Source organism: Argentina silus (assembly GCF_951799395.1).
Source record: "Argentina silus genome assembly, chromosome: 2".
Taxonomy (NCBI): Eukaryota; Metazoa; Chordata; class Actinopteri; order Argentiniformes; family Argentinidae; genus Argentina; species Argentina silus.
In genome coordinates this window covers 23,781,460-23,795,893 of record NC_139656.1, presented here as the reverse complement: position 1 = coordinate 23,795,893, position 14,434 = coordinate 23,781,460, and the positions used below count along the sequence as shown (strand labels likewise).

The window sequence follows — 14,434 nt, the reverse complement described above, 5'->3', positions numbered from 1 at the left end:
GCCATTTTTCTAAAACACAAACAAGACGAGTAAGCGAGTTATTAAAATATTCGCAGCGAACGTTGGTCAGAGGAAAATATAATTCAGCAAACGTGGTAGATTGCAAATCTTCAACATACAGTTGAAAAGAAGTAACCTGAAGACATATATGTTATTGGGAAACACACGCATATGCACTCGGGCGGAATTTAGCTACATTTCAATTTCGTAAAATTTGCAGCTAGCTACCGCCTAGCTAGGTCGCAGCTAGCTAGCTGGCTAACATACATAGCTGGCTAGCTAGTAATGTGAACAGCTTGCAACGACAGGTAAACACCAACAATTACATTATTTCATTTGAGCAAACATGATGTGCTGCGTGGGAAGTCAATCTGACGCACATTAGCCGCGATTATTGCATTTACATTGCTGGTAGATTTGGGTTGAGGTTGCAAACCTTGGAACAACATTGTCCGCGCACCACACTGTGCAGCTTAGCTTTTTTAGCTAGCTAGCCAAGGCCAAAACTGCGGGTTAAAGTTGACTATGCAGCCTGTGAGGAGTGGGGGGCCGCAATGAGTGAAGAACATAACGTTCCTCCTCCCACCTTCCTTTTTTTTCATCGTTACTTGTTGGTTAGTTCGCTGCATTTTCCCTCCTCTAGTATTTCAATGAATGGTACTTTATTTTGAAAGCACATTTATTCCAGAGCTCTCGAATGTTTACCCCTGTCCTGTCCTGGCCCGCCGTGCATACTCCAAACTTCGCTTGCGTTAGCAAGTTAGCATTGAAACCATCTAATAAACGTTACAATGCATGTTAGCAATGTTTTGTGTTTTTAGTAGAACTCGAAAGTGGTCGAGATTTCCGCTGTTGCATAAAGTATGAGTCACCAGCTGGCAATACCGAAATTGCATACTAGCTAACGACGTTAGTAACGTTACATTTGTTTTGGTTTTCATGCCCTGTACCCCCATGTCCGTTGGCTGTGCCGTATGTGTCGCTGCAAAATGAACATTTTAGTTATTGTAATAGTGTTAGCACAGCACAGTTCGTCACGGAATAGACCAAATAAGTCTGAGGCGCGATTCTAACTTGTAGGCTACGGGCTGTCAATGTAATGAGTGCGGCTTTTGTGCATTAATGTCGATCCATGGTTTCATTCATCTCTACCAGCTACCCAAAAACCCTAAAATCAGAACAGTTTGTTATAACAATGCGCTTGACTGTCAGTCGTTCTGGTAAATATTGTCTGGATGCAGCACACATGAAGCTGTTTGAATAATGAAGACCCTCTTTCTGTCATTGCCCCATAGGTGTTTGGAGAAAAGGAGGGAAATCAATTAGGACAGACCAAGAAGTGGAGATCCGAATAAACACAAGTGACCGATAACACTTGTTTCTCCCTTTGCATCTCCTGCTCTTAACTATTCTTCATAATCAATATTATGATAACATTATTTTACTGTTGATGAAACAGTTGGTGCTAGCTTTTGTTTTCATTTGTGATTGAGGAGGGTGCCATCACATTTTGGACACTCCATCACCTTACCCAACCCCTTTCCCTGAACCTGGCAGCTATTTGCTCAGTGTAACCAAGCTGTGGCCTAGGTACACCCACTCTCAACCACTGCACACAGAAGAACCAAGTAGCCTTTAACCCCTCATTGTATCTGGACCAAACTGGTCCAATCCTCTGGACAAGGTTTGTGCTCCTATCTCTCTGTAAAGCTTAAATTGAGTAGATGATTATGTATTACGTGTCTTATTGATCAGTATCATTGTGGTTTGATGATGTGATGGCACTGATGCCTTTGTTGTGCCAACAGAAGCCTTGCGCTCCCGTGGAAGAGAGGAGTATGGCTGCTGAGACACTTAACTTTGGCCCTGAATGGTGGGCTTCTCTCCTTTCTCTTATGTTCACTCTCCTCCTGTTCCGTGCTCACCGTCCCAGCTTATAATAATTTTTTTGATCGGTTTTGTGTCCGTAAATTGATATTTTCACTATTCTTGGGTCTTCCCCTGTATTTCCAAACAGTGCATGACTTAAGCATTTTTTAATGACAACATGTAATAAACGTGCTTCATTTCACCTGAACATCACAATAGAAATAATTTTTGTGTGTCAAATCGACATCTGATTCTACGGTATGCATTGATGGTTTATCCTCATGGTTCCTCCTCCCAGGCTCCGTGCACTATCCAGAGGGGGGAGTGTAACGTCCCCACCTCCCTCTCCAGCAATGCCAAAGTCCAAGCTGGCCGATTACCGCTATGGCCGTGAGGAGATGCTAGCACTTTATATCAAAGAAAACAAGGTGAGCTCATGCTACGGCTTCACAAGATGGTTAACAGATTCAAGCACTCTTGAACGCAGACGCCAATGCAAGTGGTGGTGTCATAGATGGTCTCTTTGATGGCGTCTGTAGCCAGGAAGAGAAGTCATCCATTTACCCATGTGTGTACTGAACTCCTCTCTGCGGCCAGGTCCCAGAGGACATGCAGGACAAGGAGTTTGCTGTTATCCTGCAGGATGAGCCTGTGCAGCCTTTGGCCCTGGAGCCTCTAACTGACGAGGAGCAGGTGAGGCTGAGATGGTGGGGGTGGGGGTAGGGGTGGGGGTGAGGCTGAGATGGTGGGGGTGAGGCTGAGATGGTGGGGGTGAGGCTGAGATGGTGGGGGTGAGGCTGAGATGGTGAGGCTGAGATGGTGGGGGTGAGGCTGAGATGGTGAGGCTGAGATGGTGGGGGTGAGGCTGAGATGGTGGGGGTGAGGCTGAGATGGTGAGGCTGAGATGGTGGGGGTGAGGCTGAGATGGTGAGGCTGAGATGGTGAGGCTGAGATGGTGAGGCTGAGATGGTGGGGGTGAGGCTGAGATGGTGGGGGTGAGGCTGAGATGGTGGGGGTAGGGAGCGGAGCGATCGGCGCGAGTGAGAGACTTGCTACTCTTATTCAACAGAAGCATTTTTCTAGTTTCCAGTTCTACCTACAAAGAGCTGTTCCGGCGTCATATATTAGGGAGAAGAAAAAAACCATGTTCATAATCATTCTCTTTTCCTCCTTTACCCCTGCAGAGAAACTTCTCCATGTCTGTGAATAGTGTGGCTGTGCTGAGGCTGATGGGAAAGGGAGGCGGGGCCGCCCCCGCAGGCGTGGCCAGGGGCCGCGGAGGCATCCGAGGTGGCAGAGGTGAGACACCACCGCCAACCAACCAACCAATCAGGAATCACTGTCAGCACTCAAGGTCATCGATCCAGGTCTCTGATGCCAGTGTGTCGTTAAACAGAATGGATTTATAATATGTGCGTGTGTGTGTGTGTGCTCGCAGGGAGAGGGAGAGGTGACGGTGCATTCTACCAAAGAGGTCCTGAAGAAGGAGAGGTGGGCTTCGCTCGTGGCCGAGAGATAGTGCACCGTAGCCAAAGTTGGGATGACAGGTACGGTCTCAGCCTCAGATGATCATCATGACATCATTGACAATATTGCCATTGGGTTGCAGTTTCTGAGGGTCTTATTAAAAATCACTGTCAGTGATTAGAAATATGACTTTCAAAAACCATAATGAGAGCAACTGTATTACACAAAGCCATTACTTTGTTTGTTTTTGTGGTCGTGGAAGACTTTGGGAACAAAATGGATCGCCCAAAAATCATGTTTTTAAAAAAAGGAATGCCAGCCTTATGGAAGGTCATTCCTTGAGTGTGTCATAGAAATCTAATGCTATGAAATGAGATTTGAAATGCATTTGCTCCAGGTTTTGTTGGTGCCTCTGCAGGCAGAAAACACTGACGGTGCCTTTAACTACTCCCCTTGCCTACCATGTTTACTTTTCCCAGAGGTGAGCGACGGTTTGAGAAGCCAATCATCAGGCGCGAGGGAGTGCGTCCAGGGTTCGAGGAGGCTGCTCCTCTGGCCAGGAAGGACTACACCCGAGCAGACAGTGAGAACTGGCGCACTCTCCGCGAAGAGCAGGAGGAGGAGGAAGCAACAGCAGAAGGAAGTGTAGGAGGAGGAGCCGTCGGAGTAGGAACAGCGGAACCAGGAGGCAGCTGGAGAATCGCAGGAGCCAGGCGCGATGGTACGTACGCACACCTAATCAGTCATATACGCAGTGCCCCAACTCCTAGCCTCAAATGCAATTACCTGTGTGCGATTTCTATGTCTTAATACACAATTAACTCGTAACTAAACACACAGATGGAGGTCCTCGGTCCGCCGGCTGGCGTGAACACAGTGGCCGGCGTAAGTTTGAGTTTGACTTCCACGAGGGAGAGGGGAGCCGCAGGCGTGGGGGAAGCGAGGGAGGTCACGACGACCGGGACGGCCTTCCTGAGTGGTGCACTGACGAGGAGGACGGAGAGATGGGCACCTTCGACTCCTCAGGGGCCTTCATGTGCATCAAGGTGTGTTTGTGTGTGTCTCTCTGTGAGTCTTTGTACAGTGGGCCAGTGTTTTTAATATATATATATATATGTATATAGAAGTGTGATGCCGAGGTGAATGACCTGAAATAAAACTCACTAGCGTCGTCGTGGTACGCCTGCAGCATTGTCACACTGGCGGCCACTTCGAAACTCTGGTCTACTGTATATGGGTATTACTGATTAGTGCCTATTCTGAGTCTTTGTATACGAGTATTAGTGAGAGGGTGTTCTGAGTCTTTCTATACAAGTATTAGTGATGGTGTATTCTGAGCCGCTCATTGTTCCCAAACAGAAAGGCTCCAAGGATGCCATCCCTGAGGACCAGGAGCTGGAGTTTGAGGCGTTGGAGGAAGAGGAGGAGTACGTTCAGGGAGGCAACGACGGCTACGCTGAGAAAGGTCAGACACTTTGATTTCTCCCCTCGATTTGATGAATAATAGCAATAGAAGAGCGTTCCGATGACATTCCCTCTACCCCCACTTACAGAAGAGAGTGAAGCTGCAGATGTGTCTGAGGCGGAGGACAAGTACAGAACCACATCTTCACCCTCTGCCGTCACTGCTCCTACTTCCTTGGACCCTCTTCCTACCCCTGGTGCCACCGAGGCCCCCCTGGCAGCCCTGTCCCACCTCTCCAAAGCCAACCACGTGCCCACCGAAGGCACAGGTAAGTGCCAATGTATTTATACAGCATATGTGTGCATACTCTGAACTGTGTTTGGCCATGCTGATGATTCAGGGGATGGATTTTTTTCAAATTCCAATCAATAATGTTGCCATTGAAAGAGAATGAACTCAACTCAGTGAATCACTTCCATGTCGCTCCCTGCCTGGTCCCCACAGGCAGCTCACCCCCAGGCAGTGGTGCCCATCTCGGCCCCGACCTCCTCCCCCCCTCCTCCTCCTCCTCCTGCTCCTCCTCCAGCCTGCTGCCTCCTCCCTCCTTCGCTGCCTCTCTCCTCCCATCGTCAGGGGGAGAAGCAGAGGAGGACGAGGGCATGAAGCACCTGCAGCAGGTAGGTCATGTTTTGTCCGCATTAGGAGTGTGTGTGTGTGTGTGCGTGTATGCGTGTATGTTTGTTTGAGTTATGTGTCACAATCTTCTTTTCATTCTCGTTCAGGAGGCTGAAAAGATGGTGGCCTCTCTTCAGGACACATCACTCGAGGAGGAGTGTTTTACTCAAGGATTGCAGGAGAGCCACAACATCACCTCACACTCTCACACGCACCCAGCCCCGCACCCTCACACGCACTCTGCCACGCACGCCCACTCGCACTCGGCCAACGCCCTCCCCCTCTCCCACGAGGCAGCCATGAAGTGGTTCTACAAGGACCCCCAGGGAGAGGTTCAAGGTAGAGCCACACTCTCCATGTTATCCTTCATCACAATAACCTGACACCCACGTACAACACACACAGATATAACAGCCGTTTTGCTGTGACGCATCTCTTCATCCCCCTGTCTCATCCCTCACCCCCTCTCTCCTCTCTTCTCCTCTCCTTCAACTCCGTACCCAGGCCCCTTCTCCACGGTTGAAATGTGTGAGTGGTTCCAGGCGGGCTACTTCACCATGACCCTGCTGGTGAAGCGGGGTTGTGATGAGGGCTTCCAGCCCCTGGGCGACGTCATCAAGATGTGGGGCCGCGTGCCCTTCTCCCCAGGCCCCTCCCCCCCGCCCCTGCTGGTGAGACAGCCACCACCACCTCGGGCATCCGCTGCGAGTCAGGCCGCACATGTAAGTGTGTGTGTGTGTGTGTGTGTGTGTGTACGTGTACCGGAGAGGCAATGTTTTGGATGGATGTTGGAGGAGTGTGTGCATTCTGTCGAGGTGTGAAGAACTGGTAGCTGTATCCAATGTGTCTTTCTTCAGGGGAACATGGACCAGGAGCTGCTGAAGAAGCAGCTAGAACAGGCTGCTACTGCAGCTCTCTACCAGCAACTCCAAATGAGGTTTCAGCACATGAACAGGTAACAGAGACACACACACACACACTGTGGATGTGTATCTTTGTCTTGGGGCGTGCTTAATCTTTGGCCATGTCTGCAGGAGCAGTGGGGACTCTGGTATGATGCCCTTGATGAACAGGTCAATGTCAGTACCAGATAATGGGTCCCTGTGGGACATGCATACCTCAGCCTCACAGCAGTCAGGTACTTATTCAGCTCCAGAGAAACACACACACACACAGACTGACTCTCAACAGTCTTCTGCTTCAGTCCCATATCTGCTCATTCATTAAAGATGTCCTCATGGCATGTGCAGAAACCGCTTTGATGACGCTGTGTGTCACTCACCGTGTGTCTCTTGCCTCCAGGCGGTGAGGCCAATCTATGGGACTTAACCATGAGTAATTCCACTCAGGGGCCAACTCTGGAGCAGCTACAAAAGGTAAGAGGTCAAAGAGTCACTTCTCTTAGTTTTGTTTCACTCTCTCTGCCCCCCACCCCACCCCCCTTTCTTCTCTGTCGGTCTCTTGTTCATCCTCTCTGACTCACTCCCTGTCTCTGCCTCGTCTCCCTTGCCACAGCTCCAGGACCGGCGAGAGGCTGAACTCAGGGCCAAGCGCGAAGAGGAGGAGAGGAAGCGAAGGGAGGAGAAGAGGAGGCAGCAGGAAGAGCAGAAGAGGCGGGAGGAGGAGGAGCTGTACCGTCGCAAACAGGTAAGGAGGGTCTGCGTAACCATCCAACAGGCATTTTACTTTCTTATCTGTACACATTATTTAAGGGGTGGTGATACTGACCTGTGTGTGTGTTTGTCTCCAGCAGTGTCGCCAGCAGCAGGAGCTGATCATGAAGCTGCTGCAGCAGACCCAGACCCAGGGGGGCCCAGGGTGCGGTTCAGCCTCAGGGTGGAGCGCCGCCCAGGCGTCTGCCCTCTCCAAGCCAGGCAAGAGCCTCAACCTGCTGGAGCTGGAGACTGAGAGACTGCTCAAGCAGCAGCAGCAGCACCAGAGGGCCCAGCAACAACAGAGAGAACGGGTGAGTAGAGAGAACAGAGAGACACACACACACACGGAACACCGCAACATGGCCATCCTGCAACATTTATATTCAGTTTCGTACAGGATGGTTTAGAAAGCAGGTGTTGTGGCATAATCGTCTGTTCTGGACTGCTGGGTGGAGGAATGTGGGTGGTGGGGATGTCTGTTGGTATGCTGTCATGATGGTAGTAGCCGTGTAGCTGTCAAAGCCCTACCCACCTGAGTACGACACTATACGGACACGGACATTGTATTTTGTCCATACTCTCTGTACGTTATGAAATGTATCATCATTGACACCAGTGTGTAGGCATGTGTCACCCATGTATCTCCGTTCTCTCCCTCCTCCCCCCCCCAGCACGGAGGCCTGTCTATGGGCCAGTGGGGTGAGGGCTCTGGGGGTATGTGGCCCGGTGGAGGCATGGAAGCCAAAGGAAACTCTGGAGGGATGAGCATCTGGGAGGAAGCCGTGAAGAACCAGAACAGCCTCCGCAACATGGGCATGAAGAACAGCCGCAGCAGCCCCTCTCTCAGGTACCTGTGTGTGTGTGTGGGAGAGAGAACTCTTTCTCTGTGTGTGTGTGTGTGTGTTAACATTGTGTGTGTATGTCCCCACAGTGAGCAGTACATGCTGAGGCGGAAGCGTACAGAGGAGGAGGACAAGCTGCTAAAGCTGCTGCAGGGCATGAAGCCTCAGGGGCAGGACGGCTTCACCACCTGGTGTGAACAGATGCTGCACGCGCTCAACACCTCCGCTAACAACTCCTCCTCCTCACTGGACGGTAAAACTCCCTCCGTCCCTCCACTGCAGCACTCTGAAGCCCCTGTAACCAGCCCCATGAATCCATACACGCATAACCTCACTCCCTGATTCCTCCCTTTCTCCAGCACTCGATATCCCCCTCTCTCTCTCTTTCCCTTTATCATCTTCTTCTCCTCTTCTGGTGTTAACTGTGTGATGTCTGTGTTCCGGTCCCTGGAGCAGTTGCCACCATCGTGGCGTACCTGAAGGAGGTGGAGTCTCCTTACGAGGTGCACGACTTCATTCGCTCTTACCTGGGGGACACCGTCGAAGCCAAAGAGTTTGCCAAGCAGTTCCTGGAGCGCCGTGCCAAACAGAAAGCCAACCACCAGAGACAACAGCAACAGCAGCAGCAGCAGCAACAGGTGTGTGGGGGGGGGGGGTGTGGGTGGGTGTACATATGAAGCTGTGTGTTTGTTGCACATGAATAACTGGCATCTGGCTTTCTCACCAGCTATCAAAAGAAGTTGCAGCAGGGCTGTCCATGAACAACTTTCCTCTCCAGGTAGGTCCCATGTTTGAGGCTCGGTTCGCACAACACACAGACTATTGACGTAAGAAGTTTATTTATTAGTTATACAAATGACAAACTTTGTATATTCTAGAGACACTTATGGGAGTATGTCTAAATGGCTTTTTACCCCCCCCGCCCCCCCAATTCTGTTCTCTCCCATGTAGTCCATGTTCCAGGCGGCCCACATGGGGAAGGGAGGAGTCTATGACAGCCAGGGAGGCATGAAGAAGAAGAAACAGACCATGCTTCACTCTGACCCCAGCATCTTAGGTAGCCAGCCACTCTGGATCACTCAATAGCCTCTGTGACTCAGCAAGGAATCTAATCAGACCAAATGTCAGTGAAACTGTTGTCTGTAAACCCTATGCATCAGGAGTAGTCTTCTACCAGAGGGTGTGGTAGGCCTCAGCCAGTCAGCAGTATGTTCAGTCTCTCCCAGCACAGGAAAAATGCCACATAACATTGAGCGAAGGATTCAATAGTTAATGTTGCCTGCCTAAAGGTAACCAGGGTAACTCAAGAATACCAGAGCATTCTGAAGTGTGCTTTCTAGCTGTGAAAAGTTAGGGAATGCATTATGGAGGTGGTTGTAGAAAGACATGGAATTGAAGCCTGGTGTTTTTTTTCCTTCAGGATATTCATTCCTCGGCGCAGGGGAGAGGATGAACCTTGGCGAGATGGAAACCGTGGAGGATTATTGATCCTGCAGTATCTACCTGAATCCACCTGAGGCCTTACTCCTGGAATAAACACACAGACTTATACATACATGCAAACACACACACACACACCCATACGCAAACACATACACGACGAATGTGCACTGCTGAACTACTTTGCCCCCCTCATGCTGAGGACCCGGTAAAGTAGGTTTTTCTCCCTCGTCTCTCACTTGGTGAGGAGGGATGTGCAGAGAGGAGTTTCCTCAAGCACTACTTACAGTTAAGCACCTTAAACTAAACTAATGCACTTTATCACAGAGGGTTTCAATATTTGAAATGAAGTTTCGCCTGTTTTATTTTTTTCTTTGTTGTTTTTTTAGGATGCAAAATGTGCATATATATTGCATATATTATGTCTACAATATGAATATACACATGTGGATGTGTGTGCATATATACCTAAGTAAGGAACTGGAGGTTACACCTCCAAAAATAATGGTGAGGGGGTTTGGGGGTGATGAGGATTTTTTTAGAGAGTATATTCTTTTTTGAAAGAGACACTGTTGTTTTTTTTAAATTTATATAAAAATGTAAAACTATAACAAATCTGAATTTTATTAAGAAAAAAAAAAAACTTGAAGGTTTGCACTTAGAAAAACAAACAAGACTAGTTCGAAAAGTAGTTTAAGACAAGGATGTTTCTTTGAATGCTGGCGTGTTTGTGTGGTAGACTTAAAAGCCTGCACAATTTTTTTATTGCTTACAGAGATGCATAAAAGGCCATGTTTTTACTTTGTTCCATGAAACTTTTTTTTTTCTTTTTTTCTTTTTTTTTTTACTATGTGAAGAATGTATGCAATTTGTGCCCATGTCTGATGTATATGAGTGATTGGTAGCCAATGAATGTGTGTGAGTTCTTTTTTGTACATTGGTTCCACAAGCGAGAGTGAGAGTGAAGGGAGGGCACTCTTCACCCTATCCTTCACCAGCTCCTCATCCCCTCAATGACTCCATGAAGGGAAGGTCTTAGTGTTGGTGTCCTGTTACCTGTGTGGACTGGACACTTGTTTTCTTTTCATTGGTGCTTTGCTGCCCTCATGCTCCTCTCTCATGAAAGTCATTTGAGGTTCTGGGCTCTGATTCGTTGATCCAACTGTGAATGCAGATTTCTGGATTGAAGACTGATTTTCTAAGGTGTATTTAACTGCAGTACAGACCCTCTCACTCATTTCACTCTCGCCAAAAGAACCATGTTGTCTAATCATCCTCTTCCTTGTGGTTATGAAAGTTGGTAAGACCATATAGGTCCCTTGCATTTTTCAAGGGTATCTAATGCCTTTAACAATATGTCAGTGTTGAGGTCTTTGTTGCCTGTTGTGTCCAGGCTGTTTGTGCAGGCAATTGCCACTGTGTGTGTGTGTGTGTGTGTGAACTCTGATGTTAGTTGCTAGAGTCCTCTCTTTTTGTTACTTTTGAATAGAATGTCTGTCAGTTATAAACAAAGTGAAAAGTATTTGGACTTGATATGGAGCACTTTTGAGGCTGCTACACTATTGTAATTTTTTTTTTTTTATTATTGTTGTTCCAGATTTTTGCCTCTATGGTAATTGATCTTGTTTTATCTTTTTTTTTTCTTTTTTTGAAAAAAAAAAAAAATGAATGTATTGCAAAAACAGAAATGTACAACCGAGCATTGAGATGAAGCCAGACTTTAAACTAATTGTTGAGGTAATGAGGAGATCAGAAGGGACAAAGTATTCCCTGAACAATGGATACTGTATATGTAACAGGGGTGGACACCGCTGAACACACTGCCTTCTCTAAACTTCTCGTAATAAGATGAAGACATCCTTGTCCATCATAAGCATTGTTGTGATCCTCGACGCATACAGTTTTCTTTTGGGGGTGTAAATCCAACAAAGGTGGCGTACATTCTCAAACGTGATGGACTCGTTGCAGATAATGTAGACTGAGGATCTACCACGGGCATGGAAAATGTAGCAGTAGTTTTCAAAAGAGAAATTGGTCTCCTTTTTATCTTTGTGAATGTCTGGTTTGCGACTATTCATTAAGGATCTGTCATGTTTTTTTTCTGAAATTGCCTACATCTTGTGAAAATGGAGACTTGTTTGAAGATGTGGGCAGAGAGGAATGATCGGTACTTCATCTGCAAACTGAAACAATCTTCGCTTTAACCATTTTTATTCATACCAAGTCTGGATTATATTTTTTATAAAAAAAGAAAGACAAAAAAAAAAAGAAAAGATGAAAATTGACTATTTTAAGAAATGGTGTGGTGATCATGTTACTCCATGTGTTTCTCATGAGGTCTCCATCAAGGAGAGACACTGAGATGGAGCATCACATGTGGACAGCAAGGGGGGGGGGGGGAGTATTTGTGGTCAAATGATATTCTGACTCATTTTACAACTCTCCCTGTGCCTCCTAAAACAGACACGTTTATCATGCTGTCCTCATCCTTACCACATGTTGTGCTACGTCTTATTGGATGTGGCACAATGGAACCGTGTCTGAAGGAGGTTGCATGATTTGAATAAGATGGACATTTTTGGACGTGAAAAAAAGCAAATGCTGTTGAAATGTACTGGAGAGAAATATTTTTATAATCGCCTACATGCAATTGGAACCTTCAAATCCCAAACTACTGGACAATGGACAGACTGGGCTCATGAACGTTGTTCATCTTCCACTTGTGCTTTTGTTGAGTTTAGGTGAGCATTTATCACTTCATAGAAGAAGAACTGAGTGTTGGGAGATGGACAGCATTGTGGACTACATAATATGCCCTGTCTCCTTGTAGTTACTCTTTTACTGGACAGTATTCCGATAGGATTGACTTTCATTGGACATGTTCCAAAAGAAATGACTGTGGTGGGGATGACCTTGACACAGAGGAGGACGAGATTCTACAATACCAGAGAGATACTTCACCAACCTCCGGAGAGCCACAGAAGGCAGGTTAATTATCTGTTTAAACAGGGACTTACTGAAAAACCTTTCTGTTTTTTTTACGTACATCCACTGGCATCATAGGTTATTGGACACTTAAAATGACATCTAGGACAAATACAGAAACATGGGAACTATATAAATGATTTGACTACTGGAGATCGTATTTTAATAACTTGCCGTTAAGGGATAGTCGAGCAATTACTTCGTTCCTCTGGATATAATGTCCATTTAATTAGATATGACAACTTATCCATGCCTGGACAGGCCCACTGCTCTCCACGCTATACCCATGGGGTGTATTAGTCTGATCTCAATCTATTTTAATCGGGCCTGTCTTTTAATATTGTCCTCTTTCCTACAGACCCCAACCATCAAGAAACGGAGGACGCCTCGTGGACTGTCCATGCGGCTGTCTCTCACTGGTCCATCTGTTCTGGATGAACGGAGTGAGAGGAAGCACCTGAGGCATTAAGAGTTGTGGAGTCGCCCACTCGAAGGGACTGTGCTGCCCTGGACCACAGCTGGACATGTGAGGGGCTCCCAGAGGACCATGGGGCAGAGAGGAAAGACTTCCAGACACCAGCATTGTCCCTGCCCCTGTCCTGGACTAAGAGGGAGAGACTAAATCCAGCTGATCAATGTCTCTTCCAGGAGTAATGTCAAGCTCCAGATGCACGCACACACACACATACACACACTCACACTTGGACACTGAAAATGACTCTGCATATACACAAAAACATTCAAGCCCTGTTGACACATTTCACTTTTTTGGAGCATACACACACACACACACACACACACACAGGTTGCCAGTTTTCAACTCCTGGCTGTAAATAGTGAACAATTAGTTTGTCTTTATTCATTTTTGTGTTTGATTGTTTCTTTGACCCCATGTTTGGTTTTACTTGCCTTAACTGTACAGAATGATATTGCCCTTGAGTGGACTTCCCCTACCTACCCAACTATCCTGTAGTATCAGTGATAAACTGTGGGAGTGCTGGGGTTCAGTGGAACATCCCAGTAGGGTGATTGCAACAATGGGGATGGAAATGCAAGTGAGTGCTGTTTTAAAAAATGCTGTAAAAAAGTAAAAGCTGAAAGAATATTTGTCATGCAAATTGGGGAAAGAAGAATTCGGGCGTGGGGGTGGGAATCAATTAATGTTGTGGTTTTGACTCCTCCAGCAAGACAAGTTAGTGCTAATCAACCTCAAGAAAATGTTGGCTGTTTGAAATGGGGATAGACAATGTACATAGTTTTTCTTTGAAGAGAGATGTGTTACAAAATAAATAAACTAATGTGTGAAATGCTACATGGATGTCTGTCTAATTTATATTGGGCCAGTTTCTCCGACCTAGATTAAGTTAAGTCCCAGAATCACCATTGAAATTAAATTGTGAATTATTCCTCTATTGTTCCTAGTTAGTAATATCTCATTTTCTATTACTTATTATGATCTAACAGAAGTTTACATGTATTTTGAGATATCAAACTGTTGGATTTATATTTTTTTAAATGACAATGTATCGAAAAATGGATAACAATTCATAACAACATATGAGGTAGGAGGCTGTCAACCTGCAAAGCAATGGTCCCTTTTTAAACTTTGACCATCACGCTAGTGGGGAGCTAATTTGTGAAGCTCTTAAGCTGCCACCTCCACAGACCATTAGCCATCTTCACAATGGTGTCTGCAGAATATCTTGCTAGGCTTCTCCAACGATTTCAGCAGTTTCATCGCAGTCAGCTGCATGGTGAGTGTCACCTCCTCTACAATGGTGTAGTTCATAGAGTTGAATTTCCGGTATCCTTGGTCATAGGAAGCTGAGGGGGCAGACCATAACTGGATCCCATAACCACCTCAGGGTCTCCATAACCACCTGTCTCCAGGGAGTGACTGGCCTCACCCTCAGTCAGGACAATATTCCTCACAGGGACCTGGAAGTCCCTCACTTCAGTTCTTCCAGTCTCTGACACAGCCACCTTTGGTAATGGTGGCTCCACCAGCTCATTGGTTTCCCTGATTAGCTCCTCTGGCCACTCCACCAGCGCATGGGCTTCCTTGATAAGCTCCTCTGACATTCCTCTGTCACCAC

At 46.9% G+C, this 14,434-nt stretch overlaps 1 protein-coding gene across 2 annotated transcripts; it reads left to right on the top strand.

The window, feature by feature from the left end:
• Positions 1-30: 30 nt before the first annotated feature.
• On the top strand, positions 31-13,571 carry gigyf1b (GRB10 interacting GYF protein 1b). 2 transcript variants are annotated; one of them, XM_083697405.1, is made up of 26 exons: positions 31-308; positions 1,296-1,684; positions 1,809-1,873; positions 2,168-2,297; positions 2,467-2,562; positions 3,054-3,168; positions 3,308-3,416; positions 3,816-4,057; positions 4,177-4,382; positions 4,696-4,801; positions 4,890-5,069; positions 5,246-5,418; positions 5,524-5,755; positions 5,921-6,138; positions 6,274-6,371; positions 6,451-6,554; positions 6,719-6,792; positions 6,932-7,063; positions 7,170-7,382; positions 7,743-7,918; positions 8,003-8,166; positions 8,370-8,551; positions 8,641-8,691; positions 8,865-8,970; positions 9,334-12,337; positions 12,697-13,571. In XM_083697405.1, exons 3-25 carry the CDS (start codon positions 1,839-1,841, stop codon positions 9,399-9,401), a joined length of 3,210 nt encoding a protein of 1,069 aa, XP_083553531.1. In that variant the 5' UTR covers positions 31-308; positions 1,296-1,684; positions 1,809-1,838; the 3' UTR covers positions 9,402-12,337; positions 12,697-13,571. The 2 variants fall into 2 exon arrangements, with proteins under 2 accessions (XP_083553531.1, XP_083553530.1); XM_083697404.1 differs by having other exon boundaries at positions 7,167-7,382.
• Positions 13,572-14,434: the final 863 nt, after the last annotated feature.